The following is a 19354-nucleotide window of genomic DNA, read 5'->3' as shown; positions in this document are numbered from 1 at the left end:
TAGGCACATCTAATGTGAGAATTGATCTATAGTTTACCAACTTTAATATTCATATGTGCCACAGGTAGGTGGAAGTTCAGTAGCTTAGCTGTTTTCAGCCAAGGTTTGAAGAAAAAAAATAAAGCAACATGATAAGAAGGGTTCTGCTCCGGTTTTTTTTTTTTATTTAAGTCCTGAAGGTTACAAAGAAGTGATTGCCCTCTCCACTGCCTGCTCTCCATCCTTTGTTTTCTTCCTCCCGTCCGTCGGCCCACATGCACCTCTCATTTCCCTCTCTCATCTGATCTGCATGTTTACAAGATGGAGGGATTTTTCTCTCCATCTGGGGAGATTAGCTGTCCAAGGCTGTCCTTTTGCATGCGAGATATAAGGACAGAAGGGGAGAGATGGACAGACACACTTTCCCTCTTCCATGTTTGCTCCGTGGAGCCGAAAAAAGAAATTAATCAGCAATATGTTTTGCAGCGGCTGTTATTATGACTTGGAGGTGGTTTTTCGTGAGTACCAAACTTGTTGTTGGGGTCTCTGCGTCTGTCCTTTTTGCTTTTTTTGTGTTTTTTTTTTTTTTTTGTCTTGTTCTTCTTGTGAACATCTCCGTCCTCCATTGCTCTCCTGTCTTTCAGAGGGTTCGGCTCACTCCAACGACAGCCTGTCGGACTCCAGCCCACCTGCTCCTGGCATCCCCACTCAGGTGGTCCAGGCCGTGCAGACTCCGCCACAGGTGAGAAACTGCACAATGCACAGGCTGCTGCGCAGACGACTGTGCAGCAGCCTGCCTTAACTGACGAGTTTGGGATTACCTCTCCCACAGAGGTCAGTGTTGCAGGCAGTGACGCAGCCAACCAAGAGGATTCAGACAGGCCACATCAGCAGCCTGCAGTCTGTGCATATTAACCAGGAGGTAAACAGACTCTCTCTCTCTCTCTCTCTGCATAGTACACACTAGATAAGATAAGGTAGGCTCTGATTGGTGCAGTAATGTCACATGAATTTTATTCCTCAGTCGCATCTTTGTAGTTAGACAAAAGATGCGTAACATGGCTTCGTTGCTGATTACGTAACATTGCACTCTGTGGGAGAAAGCTCAAAGTTCAAGTCAAGGAGGTCAAAATGATTGGTTCATAGTGAAAATTTGGATCTTAATTGGTTGTTTTTGTTTTTCTTTTTGTTTTTTAGAAACGGCTTGTTTTTTTATTATTTTTTTTAAAGATCCTGTGATTATGCAAACAAGGTGTGAGTTTATTGTTTGTCGTTTAAATTAACCCTCTGCTAAATATCTTTGGTCTGGTCAGCAAGTGGATGTGGTAACAGGGCACCGACTGATTTCCTGATAATGAGTTTTATTGGTATGATAAACAAACAAACAAAAAAAAAAACTCAGCCCCTTTGCTCACCTGTGCTCCCTTTCTCTTCAAACTGCCTTGGATCAGAGATCTGGCTTCAACCGAGGATCAAGACCAGGCTAAGAATTTGTTTAATTTTGAGAATAAAGTCATATTATTGTGACAAAAAAAAAATAAAAATACTGCGACAAAGAAAGTCATAACTATTTGAGAATAAACTCATAAATAAAGTTGCAATATTAGTAGAATGAAGTAGTCACTTTATGGTGCCTCCTAAGAAAATAATAATAAAGTGAAAATGAGAACGTGGAAGAAATAGACTGCTGTAGTACACCGAAGCTTACATTTTTTGATGTGCTAATTTCGGATATTTTTGAATATTTTTTTTTAAAACTAACATTTAAAACTAAAGGTGGCCTCAAAAATGTCGATTCTAAAAACCAAAACCCAAAAATGTTCTCCCTTTAGTTACTTTGAAGGACTAAAATATACTGGCTAAGTATTTGACTTTCTCTGAAATGTATGAAAATGACAGGAATGGAGGATTCCTACAAAATAAAACCACCAGCATGATAACATTAGCTATATTAGAGTATTTTCCTATTTTTTATTTTTTATTTTATCTTGTTTATTTTTTTTGTTTATTTTATCTATCTCCTTCAACTTTTTGTAAACGATTGTTTGGTTTTTGCGTTTGACTCTCAGCCATATCAGGCATGAGTCACATTTGCTGTTCCAGCCAAAGGAAACTAGCAGAAATATACAGCAGGAATAATTTGAAGCCCAAAGTGTTTTTCTGTCAACTATTTTCACTAACCTTGTGTTGTTGTTATTTTTTAGTTATAATCTTTGCCCCCCCGCCCCCCACCCTTATTTTCAATGAAAATAACTTCATGCTTCTGCATACAAGCACATTTTGGACAATTTTGTGTCATTTTTGTGGTAGAAAATGGAGACTGTAGATGAATTGGAGTCTGTCTTTCTTGTCCAACATCAGTGTCTGACCTCACAAATGTCCTAAAGATTCTAAAACTCGCCCAAATCCTGCATCATGCTCTTCCCAATGGATTAAGAAAGGAATGCAGTTTCGTTGCCATGTGACTGGAAACCATTAATGCTAATCTCTTCTTTCCTGATTGTTCAGGTGGAGCACGTTTACTCGGACCAGGTGCAGTACGTGGATGGAGCAGAAGACGCGGTGTTTACCACATCCGCAATGTATGCGTCGCCTCACGGTCCTTTTTGACACGCAGGTGGAAACATTCTGTCTGCAGGTGTTGATATCAGTTCTTTTTTTCTTTTTTTCCCCTCTCTCTCTCCTCCAGTCGATCAAACAGCTTCCCTTTCTCCGACTCGCCCCTCTACACCCAGACCCCTCCCGCGTCCTCCTCCGCCTTCTACGAGGCCACGCCCAGCCCCGACTCGGACCTCCCCGGATCTGTGACTTCGCAGGCGGTTTCCGTGGCGACGGCAGGAGCCAACAGCGGGGCTGGCGCTGCGGGAGCGGCGGGATATGTCATCCAGGGGGGCTATCTGTTGGGAGGAGGAGGCGCAGCAGCAGGTGGGGGAGGGGGAGCACAGAGTTACTCTAACCCCAACTCTCGCGCCCCTCCCGCTACTGTGAGTATATGAGATCCAATGAGATGCGGTGACCAGGAAGTCCAGTCCATTCATGTCCGTGGTGTCCTCCGTCCGTTCCCTCCCTCCCTCCACTCAGGTCCAGTGGTTATTGGAAAACTACGAGGGGGCAGAAGGGGTCAGCTTGCCCCGCTGCACCCTCTACTACCACTACATCCTGCACTGCCAGGAGCAGAAACTAGAGCCAGTTAACGCCGCGTCCTTTGGTAAACTCATCAGGTCCGTCTTCATGGGGCTCCGCACGCGAAGACTGGGCACCAGGTAGACACATTTTACCCGAATTACGTGGGGAGCGGCATCCAGGGCGAAGGCATCACTTCTTCTCTTTGCGTTCCTCTGCAGAGGAAACTCCAAGTACCACTACTACGGCCTGCGGATCAAATCCGGCTCCCCTCTGCTCAGACTCATGGATGAGCAGCAGCACATGGCCATGAGGCAGCAGCCTTTCTCACAGAAAAACAGGTATTGGCTTACGTTTTGAGCTTCACGCCATGCTATAATGTTAATCCCCTCATTAAAAACACACCTGGAGTGTTACCTTAGTTCTTTCACACACGTTTGAGAAGTCCTCGAATCTCCTGTGGCAACCGTTCACGGGGTCCCCAAGTGCTTGTTCTCAAAAAGCAACATGTGTTTCCACAAAGCTCCTCCAGTTTCCACTCTTCTGCCTCATGGATCACCGTAAGGCGGATCACCTTCCCCACTCAGCTCCTTCAAACTAGCGGCAGCAGCAATTAGCAAACACCCGACGACCTGCTGAGCTCATCATGCAAACTGCTTCTAAGAATAATGTTAAAAGCTTAGTGGAGAAACGTTGCTGTGATGATATGCTGAAGGTGGAGTGTGACAGAAAAGCAGCTTCTTAAAGAGGCGGAGTCCCAATTTCAAGGTGCTAAATTGTGAAATCAGATTTCCTTTAACTTGATATATTAAGCACATTTATAGTAACTGAAGCTAACATAATTACTTGATTGTGCTGTAAAATGGCACTATGTGAAAAATACAATCCTTGTATCATAGTTTAAAGAAGCGGATTGACTGAAATACAAACTAATCATTTTAGTGGTGATTGACCAATCATATGGAACTGCCCGCAGTTTGTACAGTACACAGTCTCACATGTAAAACACTCATTTTAATGTTTTTGAATACATTTCCATAACGCATAGACAAAATGGCATCTTAGCAGTGATAAAACGTGGTGGTGGCATCATTGTGCTGTGGGCATGTTTTCTTCAGCAAGGACAGAGATTATGGGGAGATGAATGGAGCAGATGTGTAAAAAAATATCTGCAATCTAAATTTACAACCAGAGCTGCAGTCAAATTAGTTTGGATTAAAGTATATTCATGTGTCAGAATGACCTAGTCAAAGTCCAGACCTAAATCCAGTGAAAAAATCTGGTAACATCTGAAATGCATTTTCAACTTTTTTTGTTGTTGTTGTTTTGTGTTGTATGAGCTGCTTTTCCATGTGTCGTATTCTGACAGTTTTTGTGCGCTCTGATGCATTTCCCTGACGATTTTGACAGGATAAAGCCACTGCAGAAGACACAGGGGATCGCCAACGGGACATCGGGTCTGGCGGGTCAGCAGCAGGCGGCGGGGCTCTCTGATATTTCAGCCCAGGTGCAACAGTACCAGCAGTTCCTCGGTGAGAAACGTGAACTCCCAAATGTCTCCCCTTCTCTTTATTGCTACGTGGTTTTATCACAGCAGCTGATTTCTTCTTAGCCCGATGACTAAGCGACAGGCTACAGACGCCAACACCTTTGTGTTTTTGTTTGTTTTGTTTTGAAACGAGAAGAAAAAAAAAAAAGTTAAGTGTTTGTTGTCTTGTTTTTTTTTTGTGCTTTCAGAAGCATCGAAGCTGCTGCCAGAATTTGTGAAAATTGATCTGCAAGATCAAGCGTTGCCTGACGGGATCCACTTGGAGCACCTGAAGGCCTTCCAGGCTCTGTACAGAGAGCACTGTGAGGTAGGAACCGGACGGCTTTACTCGCTGACGGCATTCCATTTGTTTCTGCATATTTTTTTTATTTTTTTATCTTATTGGATTTTTACACATTTCCAACCGGCTAGTCGAACGTCGACGTAACGCTCCTCCCTCTCCCTCTTCCTGCAGGCTGTTCTGGATGTGATGATCAACCTTCAGTTCACTCTGGTTGAGACTCTGTGGAAATCCTTCTGGAGGTTCAGCCAGAGCAACGACGCAGAATCGCTCAACCTGTAAGCTTTTTAAACACGATTATGAACGTCTTAGTAGAATTTCTCAAAAGGATTCATTATCCCCCCCTTGAACTTTGTCACAGAAAGTCATTTCTGCATGTAGCCATCGGCCCACTCGGCGCCTTTACATTCACTCTGGATTCGTTTGTAGATTTATAGACTCGCGTGTTTCCATGTACATATTTGTTTTTATTTAGTTTTATTTATTTGATGGTTGTGTTTGCTAATATTTAGCACTTTGGCTGGAGTAACTTCTGGGTCACCTCTGGTGATCAAGAAATGATATCCGTATTCTCATTTTATTGGGATTTTATGTGACGCTGAAGTGAAGTGACAGGATGATCAATCTTTTTCAAAAATACCAATCTAAAAAGTGTGGTGTGCCTCTGGATTTAGCCCCCTTTTTACTCTGACATCCCTAAGCAAAATTCAGTACAACCAACTTTTTAAATGTCACTTTATTAACAAATAGTTTATTGACACAGTGGCACGTGTCACATATTACTATTCACATAAAAAAAAAAAAAAAAAAACCTTGTATCTTTCTTCCACTTCCTGACTGTGGGCTCCTTCATCACATAGAATCCCAATAAGATAAATGAACGTTTAAGGTCGCAGCCTGACCTTGCTCGCTGCCTGCGACGGGACAGACAGAAACACTCTTCTTCTCTTGTGCAACTCCTCCGTCAGTCACGACGAGTCTGAGAAACGGTTGCCCAGGTCCTGTTTGGTGGCTCTGTGCAAGTTTGAACCGGTGCTGCGCTGGACCAGGGACTGCGATAACCTGCTCTACCAGACGCTGGTGGAGATCCTGATCCCAGACGTGCTGAGACCCATCCCCAGTAAGTCAGCGAGGACAAAACCCGGAGATCGACTCCCAGCTGCGTCAACCGTGGCGATCAGAGAACAAGGGCGTGCTGATGTAGCAGCGATTTTTTTGTTTGTTTTTTTTTCATCTATTTGTACTTAAAGCAAAAAAAAAAATCTAATCTGTTCATGTTAATATGTAAAATAATTTGTGATAAAAAGAACTACAGTAAATGTGGTGATTTTTTATTTATTTTTTTAATCAGTGGGTTGCATATTTAGCTTGTTTTAAAACGGATCCTTTTGTTTTCAAATGTTTAGAGCGATTATGGTTACGTTTCGTTGTCTTAATAACAAATTTCCCACCTTTAGGTGCCTTAACTCAGGCCATCCGCAACTTTGCCAAGAGTCTGGAGAACTGGCTGACGGGCGCCATGATGAACATCCCTGAGGAAATGGTTCGCATCAAGGTGCGAGAACTTTTACAGACCGGTTGCCATGGTGTGTTGTTTTAGACTTCCTGTTTAGTTTTACTACTTGAACAACTTAATTTAGAAACATGCTTTAGAAACATGTTAGAAGTTTAAATATGTCTTTGAATGCAGAACCTTGCAAAAGTATTTACACCCCGTGAGCGTTTCCACATTCTGTCGTGTTATTTCCTCAAACCGCCTTTTTGGTGGGATTTATGTAAAATTTGAATGCCCAGATTAGCGGGGCCCAAAATGTTTTGCGAAACTGTGACCCACAAATTAAAATCTGGTTGTAAGATGACAAATGTGGAGAAATGAGCACCTTAGCAAAACGTCGAGAAAATGCGTTTCCTCATTTTTACGTCTCGTCTGTTGAAAAAAAAATCAACAACTTGACATTGATGTTTATGTTGTGATTTTCTGACGTTCAGCCGTTTGCTAAGGCTACTACGTGTTTCGTTTCCAGGTGGTGTGCGTGGGCTCGTTCTCCCAGACGTTACGTCGCTACACCAGCCTGAACCATCTGGCGCAGGCCGCCCGCGCCGTCCTCAAGAACTCGGCTCAGATCAACCAAATGCTCTCCGACCTCAACCGCGTCGATTTCACCAACGTGCAGGTCGGTGCCGATGCTCGCTGTCCGCCCGTCTCCGCGGGGCCGGACACTGAGCCCCGTGTCCCCGTCCTCAGGAGCAGGCATCCTGGGTGTGTCAGTGTGAAGACCGCGTGGTCCAGCGGCTGGAGCAGGACTTCAAGGCCACGCTGCAGCAGCAGAACTCCCTGGAGCAGTGGGCGTCCTGGCTGGACGGAGTCGTCTCCCAGGTGCTGAAGCCCTACGAGCAAAACCCGGCGTCGCTGCCCAAGGCGGCCAAAGTCTTTCTGCTCAACTGGTCCTTCTATAGGTAAGTGCACGTTTGTTGCCAGGTTGGCTGGATGAAGTTTGTACGTTCCTGTGGAGACGCAGGTCTTAAATTCCATTCATAGTTGTCTAAAAAAAAAAAAAAAAGTCTTAAATTTAAGTTGGTTGAAACCCGGACCAGGAATCCCTTCAAGTTTTTTCCTTCAACGTACATTTTGTACATGACCTCCCTCTTCCCCAGCTCCATGGTGATCCGGGACCTGACTCTGCGCAGCGCCGCAAGTTTCGGCTCCTTCCACCTGATCCGCCTGCTGTACGACGAGTACATGTACTACCTGATCGAGCACAGGGTGGCCAAGGCCAAAGGGGAGACGCCCATCGCAGTCATGGGAGAAGTACGTTGTAACGCCACATGCTCTTCCTCTGTCTCGGCGCAAGGTGCTATTTTTTTTATTTTTTTGATTCGATCTTCTTTTCATCTTTGCTGTTTTGTCTTTTCTCTGTTGCAGTTTGCCAGCACCATTAAGAACAGAAACTCTCCAGATCTGGATAAAGGTAAAGAAAACATCCCTGATGCACAGAGGAGCGTTGCTGTCACGGAGGAAAATACTTTTTTGAACGTTATCACACTGTCACATTACAGCGTCACGCTTATGTTGTACAAAACGAGATAATTATGTGGTATAAATGTGATGATTTCATCAGCTTTCCTAATTGACGGGCTGAAGACATTAGTTCAAATTTCTTGATTCCAGCAGTTTGGAACGAAGGCAAAGGAAGCGGTTGATGCTGCGTAAATCTAGAACCTAATTTCATGGGGATGTTGATTTCTACGACACTGTTTTTGTAGGAATAGCAACAATAAGCCAGCCAAATATTTAGCCATTTATTTCTCATAACATTCCCAAATTAGGCTGGTATATAAACTTCTTCCCCTGTTGAGTCTCTCAGTGCAGCCTAAAGCTCACTACCGCCACCGTCTGGAGGAAGTCGTCACATTTGTACAGTCTGATTATCACGTTACTGTGTAACAATGTCCGAAGATGTATTTTCCTCTGTGACGGCCATGCGCGCTCAGCTTTCGCTCGTGCTCTCGTCCTTACCGCCGACATTTGTCCGCCAGAAGAAGAAGAGGACGACGACGAGGAGGACAGCGAGGAGGAGAGCGGCGAGATCATGCTGCAGTCCAGCTCCCTGAAGGTGGACGAGGATAAGTGCGACATGGAGCCGCCGGCCAAGCAGCCCAGGACCAGCTTGAACCTGCACCATGCCCTGACCCAGGCCCACGGCGCATCGCCCTGAGCTGACCGCGTGCGCTTTCACGTTTCAGATCATGCCATCCTGTCCTGAAACCACGGTGGTCTGCATCATGTCTGTGAAACGTGGGAATGTGGACGAGCCCATCTCAGATTTTTTAAAATGTTTTTAAATTTTTTTTTCTCTCTCTCTCTGTTCTGTACTGTTGTGTTGATGTCGTTGACCTCTTTGCCTTCACTCGACCGTCTCCGGCCCTTCTCCCCTCGCTCCCTGTGCCTTTCCCCCATCTGTCCAGCGCCCACGCCCGTAAAGCCTGACCCGTCAGTACAATACGCTCTTGACTTCCCTCCTGTCCTGCCTTAACCACTGACCTGAGTGCTGTGGAGCGCTGAGAATCGTCCCGTCTCCTTCAGCAGTACTTCTTTAACTCAAACCCATTGCTTGCCTTTAATGAAATGACTATGCAGTGGGGTGCAAGGGGGCGGGGGGAGGGTGTGCAGGACTTTAATTAATGTCTCTGTAAGAAACGGACATCTAAGAGTAGCATCTGCAACGATACAGCAGCGTGAATTATGTCTGAACAGTTTTAGGTGAGGTTGCCATATTTTATTTTATTTTATTTTTATAGTTTGTTTTTGATTTGGCCACCTAACTGATGATCTGTGCCTTTAAGAGATTTCTAATCTTAAGAAAAAAAAACTAAAAAGTTTGCGATCTATATAAACACACATATTCTATTCTGCATTGTGGATTAATAAATGAATGTCCTGTGAAGTGGTCTTGGTGTTGTCATGAACTGTACGGTGAGTAACTAGTGTGCCTGTCAAAAGTATTCACACCCTTTGAATGTTTTCTACTTCTTTGTTTGAAATCGCATCTCAGAGTGGACTTTGTTGGGATTTTGTTGGGATTTTTCATGGAGCAGATCACCGGGAAGTACTTTACGACTGTTACGTGGAAGGAAAAAAAATATGTGGTTTTGTTTTTGTTTTGCAGTCAATCAGGTATTTGCATAAATCATCTTTCATCAACTCAAGTTTCAGCTTCATGTCTCTTTGGGATACGTTTCTACCACCTTTCTACGTCTAGACGCTGAATTCTTTTCCCACAAGTTTTTTTTTTTTTTTCTTCTTTCTTATTCCCGCTAAACAAAAAGTATTCCCACAGCATGTGTCCCCTGCTTCGCTTGTGGAAAACTGGAAATCTGTTCAGACTATTTATTACAAAGATAAAATATAACTAATATTTTCCATCCACTTGATAGTTGCTCATTACTTCCAAGTGATCCGTCACATAAAATCCCAATAAAAAAAACAAAAAATATAAGTTTTTGGTTCTAATGTAAAACGCTGTATATTTATTTTAAAAAAAGATGGTGGCACTCCTGCTAGGTGATGGTCTTTCTTTTTCTCCCTTTCACCCATCTTTAGGTTTACGTGCAACCCCTTCACACACACACACACACACACACACTCTTTCTACAACGCCGTGGCCCTCTTCAGCGGGTCACGTGGTCAGGCCAAAGCCCATCCCGGCTCTTTGGGAACATTTCCGTTGTGTCGTACCAGCCGCAGCCTGTCTCTAGAGGTTTTTGTAGAGAAGAAAGTTGATGTTTATTTTATGAAATGGCATACTGTGGATGAATTTTATTGCGTATCTTTTGTGAAAAACGGTTAAATATCTATACCTGCTCTATTTTTTAATGTCGTCTAACCATTATTGCCTTAAGATGTTGTCCTAACGTCCATCATCCGGAGTGAAAACACGGCGCGTGTTTCCTCTGTGATAACGGTCTCAGCATGTGAAATATGGTGGATCTGTGTGGACCCCCCTCCACCCCCCTGTCCCTCCTCCAAAGAACATAATGCTCACATCCTGCAGCTTCTTGTGTTGCATGAGCAAAACAAAAACAGACTTTTATGTTCCAAGTGTGAAACTAAAAATTCTAGCAGTGGGATGTCTCTCAGGACCATCTCTTCACTGAGATCCCACCAAAGATCTTTGCAAAGGAAAAAAATAAAAATGTTCTGTTTAAATGTACATGACAGAAATATCTGACTTGAAGAATATAAATTAACCTTTTGATGTCAAAGTTTGTGAATTTGTTCCTTGCTTGTATTGGGGAACGTTTTTTCTAAATTTTGTCCTCTTGATGTTATACTGGAGATCTTTGTACTTAAACCTGTGATCGACGTTTGTAGCTTCATCCCTTCAAGTAAAGAGATGTGATTCCTCTCCACGCCTGAGTTTTGTCCCGTCTTTGTTCCTCACCTGAACACGTCTCTCTCATCTGATCAAGATGCCAGGTTAGGTCTTTAAGTTAAAGTTCAAATTAAATTTGAATATTTTTAAAATTACATTTATCAGTCTTAACTCTGACGTAACGTTACATATCTTATTTTTAAGTAAATAAACTCCAGCCTCACCCTTCCTTCCATCAGATGCTTTTGCAAACGTAATTTAATCTCCAGCTAAACCAAGCAGCTTCCAGATTTTTAAAGATGCCACAGAAAGAACAGGAGCTTCTTAAAGAGACAGAGGCCAATTTCAAGGTGGTGAATTTCAAAGTCAAATTTCTTTTATGCTTGATATTTATGGCATTTTTTTATAGTAAATCAACATAACAGTTACTTAATTGTGCTAGAAAATTACAGCCTGTGCCTGGAAAACGCATAACACTGCTTCTTTAAACTGCAATCTTGTAACATGAAGCCACTGTTAAAAATCTGTCAGGTTGTGAACACAAAAGCTCAAAACAACATGTAATTTAATTCAGATATTTTAATTTAACAAAATGTTTCCAGTCAGACAGTCATTTCTAATCCAGTTGGCAGATGATTATGACAGGAATATGAGAATGGTACAGACCTGGTTCTGGTTTAAAACACTGCAGCGGACTGAACTGACCCAGACTGAGAGGAAACACTTGTTCAGAAGCAGCCGAACGCATCGAGTTTCAACGTTCACTTCACACTCATCCTCACAAATAAACCTACACTGAATTATAACAAACGCAAAGTCAGTCAAACATCAACAGCATACCTTCCTGTGTAAAAAACAAAAAACCAAAAACAAAACAAACAAGAAAACTAAGTACAAATGACATCTTTGTTCAGTTCAGCTCTTGGTTTCGGTGGCTGCAACATTACAGTAAAGACTTACAAAACAGCTACAAATCCATAAACCAAACAAATCTGCAGCAGACAAGCCTTTGTTTGGTTAGTTTTAATTACACTTTTAAACTTAAACCCCCTGCAGTGGAAGAGTGCTGCCGTGACGTGAACTCTTCGCTGAAGGAGACGACGCGTCTTCTTGGGTGAATGTGTGATTTGGTTTCTGTAACTCTTGTTACTTCCAAATTTCCCTTCATAATACAATCCAAGTGCATCGGTCGCTGTCTGCCAACACTTGCAGAGATGAGCCTGAGCGAGACAAGTTGATCAAGACGTTAGAACATTTTGTAGGAACAATGCGTTTTTTTCCCTCACAGTTACTACTTAAAATGAGGCGGGGAATCGGACAACAAACTTTTATAGATTTTTACTCAAATTTCCAGACTTCTCAGTTCATCTTAAAGCTGTAAAAATCTCCTAACTTAATAAACTGGAAAGAAGGATGGAAGGATGAATTTATAGGACGAGTGGATGGATGGAGGCACAAATTGATTAACAGATGGAACTTAACTTTTATTTCCGCCATCGTTTGAAAGTCCTGCTAATTTAATAATTTAACGTCGATGTGTTAAAAGATGAAATATTTCCTTATCTGTGTAACTGATACCAAAGTACAGCTTCACATGATGCTCACCAGTCCTCATTTTTACTTTTATGTTGTCATGTTGAAGTTCTCATAAAAGTACTACTTCATTTGTCTAATATTACGACTGGATCCTGGTAATTGTTTGATTTATTCTCGTAATTAAAAATAATAATAAAAAAAAAATCTTAGCCCAGCCCTAGTACTGCGCTGAGTCCAGGAAAACAGAAGCTGTAAAACACGGCTGTCAAGCAAGATGGCGGCTCAGGGCGTGCTGACGTCACATCGCTATGGAAACTAAGAGGACAGCGTTGGTGGAAAAAAAAATAAATAAATCCAGATCTTTCAAAAACCAAAATTTAGATTAATCGATAAAAACGGCCAAAATTATTTTTATGTTCATCCCAGTTAATGTGACAAGACTGATGACGTGACACAGATGTATATGTGTGTGTGTGTGTGTGTGTGTAAGCCTACGCTCACCTTTGTGCAGAGCTTCGTTGGTCATGCGGTTGATGTAGCGGGAGCTGCTCTCAGGAACCAACCACTTCATCACGGTGTTCACACACGACTTTCTGTAGGAACTCCACACACTCCCACTACCAGGGACAGAGAGGAATGACCCTTACACCCAGCTTTTCAAGGAACAGCCAGATCTGTGTGTGTGTGTGTGTGTGCGTGCTCACCTAGTCTGCCCCTTGACCTCCGTTAGGTCACCCACACCCACAGTGCGACACACGCCTGTGTTAAGGTCCCAACTGACCTGCAGGTTAGAATGGTACGTGTTTGGCCTGAAAGACACGAAATGAGAACGGAGATGAGAGAAACGCTGAGCTGAAAGGCTAAAGAGGAGAATCAGGAGGAAGAGTACCTGCAGTGCTCCTCGTCTGAGACGGAGAAGGCCAACAGCAGCAGGCCAATGTTGATCATCACAATGTTGGTCTCTGGGCAAACCTGAGGAGCATCAAGGCCTCTTTATGTATCCATCTGACATTTTTCATTTGTCATCATGTTAAATAAACCAGACTCTAGAGGATTCCTGCTGTACAGCCAGATTACAAGAGATACTTTAGAATAGAACAGAACAGACTTCATTGTCCAGCAAAGGACAGATTTGGGTGTAACAGCAGCATCAGGTTAAAGGTTCACACAAAAACAAAGTTTTCAAAAAGTGTATGTATGTATATATATATATATATATAAAATGTGCAGTTTTTGTACTGTTCCTACTATTAACATCTTTCTTCGTTGTCCTATGTTACATAAACCAGGATTGCAGAATAGAAAACATGCAATTTGTGAAAATGCTGATTCTGCATAAACTGTACGCTTTGTGATAAGTGAACAAATAGATTTTTCTGCTACTGGTTTGTAGCCAAAACAGATTTTGTTTCCATATCTACACAGTTTAACTGGGAAAAAAAATGCTGACATTTTAGCAGCGGTCTGAAGATTTCTGGGAGCCGCTGAACGAAAAGCTTTTAATAAAAATCAAACTCTTGCTTTAACTGCACATGTCCCAATTCTGCAGATGTTCTTTACTGGTTTGAACTTTGCGACTCGTGCCGAGTGAGCGGGTGTGTGTTTACCTCTAGGATCACGACGTCATAATCGCTGAAGGAGCAGAACAGAGGAGCCCAGGCGGCGTCGTTCCTGATCACCTCGTTGATGAGATACTCGAAGTCCAGAGTCAGCTGTTCTACACAAACACTCTGCCACAGAAACACAGAGGCAGCTTGAAACCGTCCAAATGGGAAATTAAACGGTTTGTTCCGTTATTGCGACCATATATTCAATTAAAGGAGCGCAAAACACCATGGAAACGCCACAACATTACAGCTAACGCAGAAGCAGGTCAGTATGTGATTTCAAAAGTCATATCAAGCATTTATTTTACCTCCAGTTAAGGTTGTGTCAGACGGATGTATTCTCTAACATAATGTCACACACACACCTGTCCATTATGCGGCCCAGTGACCAGCTGCAGGTTTCTCCCTTTTAGATCAGTGACAGTGAAGGGCAGCTGGACTTTATCGTCCTCGTAGCCTGGAAAAACAAACTATTAGTTTACTGAGGAAAGTGTGGAAGGAACTCGGAGACACTGAAACCCTCACCTCCGGCTCCTCCTGAACTCTGCTCTGCTGCCCCCTGCTGTTGGAGGCGGTAGTGGAGACGGGAGTAGTTGACGTATCCGGGTTCGCTGGGGCTCGGATCCTGGCTCGAGGACGGCGCCGAGGTCGATGGAAGCGACGGTGGAGGAGAGGCGGGAGACGCGGCGAGACGAGGGCTTCCGCACGACGCAGACGCTTGCTGCGAACTAGTCCGTCTGTCCTCCGCTCTCCTGTCTTTGCAATCCTCCTCCGCTCTCGAGGGGTCTGCGTTAATCCCCTTGTCTGCCGCTTTATGCGGCGCCTCCTTCTCGTCGCCGTCGGCTGTTCTCCTCTCCCCGGGGCGCTCGGTCTCTCTCGCCGCTCCAAACCCTCCCTGGGCTCGCCGGAAGAGGTCGGCTGCAAACTCCCGGGCTCTGATGGCTGCTTGCGATTGGCTGGGCAACGAGGGAACCGGAGGGGGCCTGCAGGGAAAAAGCCGGCTCTCTGAAGATCCCTGGGGTAACGATGAAGAGTCGGGTGATGTCGAGGAAAGAGATGATGAGGTTTGAGTTGACTGCGCAGCTCCCTTTGTGTAAAGGATCTGGGATGACTGATCTTGTTTTTCTGAAAATAAAGTGAACACAGATTAGGGGAGAAAACAAAACCTGACCTGTGATGTGTGTATTTAAAGTGGATGTGAAGTTAAACACCACTTTAACTCTATTTTGCATTAGGCGTGAAAGCGTCGCATGCATCCGCGCCGACTGTTTAGATCGTTCTCGTTGTGTTTTGGCCTCACCGGGGCAGAGCGAGATGCCGCAGGCCACCAGAGAGTAGCTAGTGTTCAACAGGACGACCTGGTCCTTCTTCAGCTGGAAAGCTGGCTGAAAGGTGGGAAACGGGTACACCACCTGGTACCTGCTGTTCAGCACGTACCCGTGTTCAAGGCACTCACCACTTCCTGCAGGACACAAACGGATTAATGCGGCTGGGGAGAAGGAGGCGAGAGAGCAGGGGCGAGCCGCCCACGAGCGCGTGGAGGTTCACCTGTCCGTACGGTTGTGGCCGAAGGAACCGGACAGCACTTTGAGCACGGCCGGGACGGAGGCATGGAGGCAACGGTGATGTAGATGTCCCGGTTGTTCTCGTCGCTCATCATCAGGTTCATCAACACAGAACTTGAGCTGCGTGTACTGAACGGAGAGGGAAAAAAAAAAAAAAACCCTCTTAGCTAAACGTCGGCCCTGACAGAAAGCTAGCTCAAGTGTGCCGGCAGCATTTCCTACTTGAAACCAAAGATGACAATTTTGGTGTGGTCGTTTGGCCACTCGCACACGGTGAGGTACAGGTCGCTGTAGATTTCCTCGCCCGCAAACAGCCGCACATGATGGACCTGAAGAGAACAACGGGGGAAAGACGCTCGTACAAGAGGTCCGCCGATCAAAACACCTGCAGGGGACGCTCTGGCTTCCTTCCGCTTACCTGCTTGAGTCGACTGTGCAGGTTGAACTCCCACCAGTAGAGGTGGTAGCTGTAGAAAGAGAAGTCGTCGTCTTCTCCGCAGTCGCTGGTGTAGGACAGAACGTAGCGGCCACATTTGGTGAAGCCGAGGAAGATGTGCCTGGAACCGAACGGCAATACTTAAACGCCGTTTGAGCTGCAACACTTTAGCAACGATGGGCTAGCAGAAAATTACTCCGATCATTCTCAATAATCAATGGAAAAATCTTTGTTGGCATTTTTTTGCACGCATCTACCGTTTTTCTTGATAACTTCTCTCTGATAACGATGTTATAGTGCACATTTTTAGAGAAAACGTAAGGGTTTTCTACAATTATTAGTGTTTATTTGTATACAGACCAGCATGTAGGAATCCCGTTTCACGCTTTAGAAAGAGAAAACATTGGTATTCAGGCTAAAAATCCTGCAACCGCAGTATTACACTTAATATTGTGATAATCATATCAGTTGTACCAAATCTACTCGTTCAGCACTCCTCTCTTTCACAGCTTTCGCTACAATTGTTCCCACACACTGTGTGGCCTTTAGCCTGGTGAGAACAGTGATGTGAATCAGGTACGGCTGTCTGCTGCAGAGAGGCTCGATTCAAAACACTTGGGATATATGTGCAATATAAAAAGCTGCACACTGACACACTGATGATGAGCTATTTTTAAAGCGTAGCGCAGTTTCTGTCATTCCAACTGGTTTTGAAACTCATTTTACCTGCTGGTGTGAAAATGTGAAGCATGACTTACATTTTCATCCAATTATTTGCCAGTTAAGGCTGAATGAAAAGAAAGGATGACTGTACGGATTAAAAATCTAAAGATTCAAACTGTTTTACTCGTCTTTAGTTGCATTATGTTGTGTCTTTAAGGCCTAAAGGTCCCCCAATAAAAGCAGCTTATCAAAATCTGAAATAAGCATTTTTCCAAATGAGATTCTAACAGTATGATAACCTTCTGGAAATATAACGCAGCAACAATATACTTACAATGGAATATATGAAAATGTGTAAGAACTGCTTTGGTTTAAAACAGAAAAACAACTAATAGTACTGCTACTAAATAAAGCAGCAATAACATAAGTTATGTCAGTAACATTTGTCCATTATGTTGATTTGAAACTTAAAACTTGATTAGGATTAGTTTGAAACTGTTTAGCGATCAGAATAATATCCTTTTCTGTCTATTTTTATTTTTTATTTTTTAGAGTTTAGCATGACAAGACGACATTATTCTGGCCGCTCAGTCAGAGTGATGGGTAGCACGTCTTCAGTTTCAACAACATGGCTGCCAATGTTTCTCAGACTGGAAACATTTCCCATCCAATTTTTCTTTCTTCTAATGGAAAAAAAAATGTTTTTTTTTCTGCTCCCTGCAGCTGGAGAAATTTCCAATGACTCCTGCATTTATTCTGTTACAGAAATATCTAAAGACTTGTTGTCTGTTGTTTAGCTGAAAGCCCACTGGGTAAAGTGGATAAGTGATTATTCACGAGTAAAGGAGATGACAGAGGTTAGATCATTCAGGATGATAAAATGGTTTTGTGCTTCCATTTATATCCAAGCCCGAACGTGTGTTGATGAAAGGTCTGAAAAGGATCTTCACTTCTAAAACTAACTTACAGACAAGTTAAATTTGTTTTGTTTTTTTCAATATGAAGAAACACAGACCCCGCTCTGAGGAACTCCTCGCTGACAATGTTCTTCAATGGGACGCAAACTCGAGGCGGCAGCTTCCTGAACAGGCGCTGAGAAAACTGTCCCGACAGCTGTGGAACAAAAGCAAATGGTAGCAACAAAACAGTGATGGGCCGGTTTTCTACAGCTGAATTGTAATAAATTATTCATTTCAGAAATTATTTCAAAAAGTTAAATATAAACATCACAACCTCTGTTTGCACAATTATAAGGCAACTTAGAAATTTTCCCACTCAATTTTATGTGTATTTTCTAACTTCAAGCTGCATAAACTTGAATACTTGTTGAATTTAAGCATATTAGCAGGAGTAGGTTTGCAGAGTTCAGAGAAAGCGAGGCTTCAGGAGACTAACACTGACAAGTTGTGATTATCAGTCAGCCTATATCTCTGGTAAAAAGGGTCAGAAGAGAATTAATAGATAAAAAAGTACAAAAGAAAAATGTCTTTATGCAGAACTCTTGAAATCAGCAAGATTTTGGGGTGTGATCAGAGAACTCATTTAATTAGGAAGGTGAAGCTACTTTATCTCTTTCAATACTTTCAAATTTATGAAAGTCATGGACGAACTCTTAAATATTCAGATCTGGAGTTAATTAGCATTTTGAATTGACAGAGTACTGTAGTTATACAATAAAATAAATCGTCAAAAACAACTGGCCTGATAATTGAGCTCAATTTATTTAAAAAGTTTAAATGAATTGAGACATGTAGTATCAGACATTGACGAATTATAGCAAGAAAAAAAAAATAATTCGTTTATGTTGTTACTGAACTATTGTTATCGGTCAGCTTCATTCTAAAAAAAAAGTCTGCGCTCCTTAGCAAGTGCGATCGAACACAAAATGTTGGGAAAAGTTAAAAAAAAAACAGAAAACGGCAACGGTTTACTGTTTGTAGCATTAGCTTAATTAGCCACCTGACACTAGCCAGTTGTTTCTTGGTTAGCTGCAGAGCTAGTTAGCAACTGGCTAGTAGCCTCATCGGTTGCAAAAACGGGGAGGTCTCAACTAGTCTGTCTACGTCTCTTGACAAGATTGCTATTATTTTAGGTCAATATTATATATACTCGCCTTGCCACGTACTAGAAGCTTTACGACATGGTCTTTATGTTTTCTTGGTGTTTTCTGTTTGCTATCGTCCTTTTCAGATTTCGAGCTGGGCGCCATATCCTACAGAGCCGTTGTTCCCAGTTGAAGCAAGGTGCATCCTGATTGGTTTTCACAATACAACACTGAACTCCTATTGGTTGGTGGACATTTCAATCAAAACTTCAAAGGGTTGATCTTAACCAGGCAACGCCCCTGCAGTAGTCTACACACTGGGAGGTTTAAATGTAGCTTGGTTAATATTTCTCCATGAGAAACAATATGAAATCACTAAGTGGATAAGAATTTAGCCACACCAACACAGCGGTATCATATTAATGTTTTATTGAAGTCTTTAAAAACAAACCGTAAAAAAAACAAAAAAAAAAAGTAAAAATAGGACAGAACCTAATGGAAGAAATGTTTCAAAAGTAAAGCTGAGAATGAAAAGGAGGGCAAGTCAAGCACACAAATATACATGCACACACAACCAGCCTACAGTTAGTAGGACAATTAGTGACCAATTGCTGCCAAACCGCATTCAGCTTCTGTAGCATTCAGTAGCATTACAGGTATTACAAACACTCAATACCCTCTTGAAAAAAGAATACAATT

The 19354-nt window shown here is 42.9% G+C and overlaps 2 protein-coding genes across 8 annotated transcripts in view; one reads left to right on the top strand and one right to left on the bottom strand.

Moving 5' to 3' along the window:
- Nucleotides 1–10841, top strand: part of rfx1b (regulatory factor X, 1b (influences HLA class II expression)) — a 16338-nt gene extending 5497 nt beyond the window's left edge. For 3 of the 6 annotated variants that reach the window (XM_007570215.2, XM_007570218.2, XM_007570217.2), the window contains exons 3-18: nt 624–721; nt 812–901; nt 2488–2561; nt 2669–2963; nt 3061–3242; nt 3324–3443; nt 4513–4634; nt 4840–4958; nt 5106–5209; nt 5900–6051; nt 6389–6486; nt 6956–7105; nt 7177–7388; nt 7587–7740; nt 7855–7900; nt 8469–10841. In XM_007570215.2, the coding sequence (XP_007570277.1) occupies nt 624–721; nt 812–901; nt 2488–2561; nt 2669–2963; nt 3061–3242; nt 3324–3443; nt 4513–4634; nt 4840–4958; nt 5106–5209; nt 5900–6051; nt 6389–6486; nt 6956–7105; nt 7177–7388; nt 7587–7740; nt 7855–7900; nt 8469–8647 (2195 nt within the window). In that variant the 3' untranslated portion in view covers nt 8648–10841. Of the gene's footprint in view, nt 1–387; nt 498–623; nt 722–811; nt 902–2487; nt 2562–2668; nt 2964–3060; nt 3243–3323; nt 3444–4512; nt 4635–4839; nt 4959–5105; nt 5210–5899; nt 6052–6388; nt 6487–6955; nt 7106–7176; nt 7389–7586; nt 7741–7854; nt 7901–8468 lie in introns of those variants that run through there. The other 3 variants (XM_016680804.1, XM_007570219.2, XM_016680803.1) reach the window with 3 other exon arrangements.
- A 524-nt stretch (nt 10842–11365) lies between these two features.
- On the bottom strand, nt 11366–18869 carry dcaf15 (DDB1 and CUL4 associated factor 15). 2 transcript variants are annotated; one of them, XM_016680771.1, is made up of 13 exons: nt 18737–18869; nt 17627–17724; nt 15931–16069; nt 15735–15841; nt 15496–15641; nt 15248–15409; nt 14473–15072; nt 14313–14404; nt 13948–14070; nt 13230–13312; nt 13045–13149; nt 12842–12957; nt 11366–12024 (listed from the first exon to the last, which is right to left on the bottom strand). In XM_016680771.1, exons 1-13 carry the CDS (start codon nt 18818–18820, stop codon nt 11969–11971), a joined length of 1911 nt encoding a protein of 636 aa, XP_016536257.1. In that variant the 5' UTR covers nt 18821–18869; the 3' UTR covers nt 11366–11968. The 2 variants fall into 2 exon arrangements, with proteins under 2 accessions (XP_016536257.1, XP_007570275.1); XM_007570213.1 differs by having other exon boundaries at nt 18725–18868.
- Between the last annotated feature and the right edge of the window lie 485 nt (nt 18870–19354).

Source organism: Poecilia formosa, unplaced genomic scaffold (assembly GCF_000485575.1).
Source record: "Poecilia formosa unplaced genomic scaffold, Poecilia_formosa-5.1.2 Scaffold256, whole genome shotgun sequence".
Classification (NCBI taxonomy): Eukaryota; Metazoa; Chordata; class Actinopteri; order Cyprinodontiformes; family Poeciliidae; genus Poecilia; species Poecilia formosa.
This window is presented reverse-complemented; position numbering and strand designations above follow the sequence as displayed.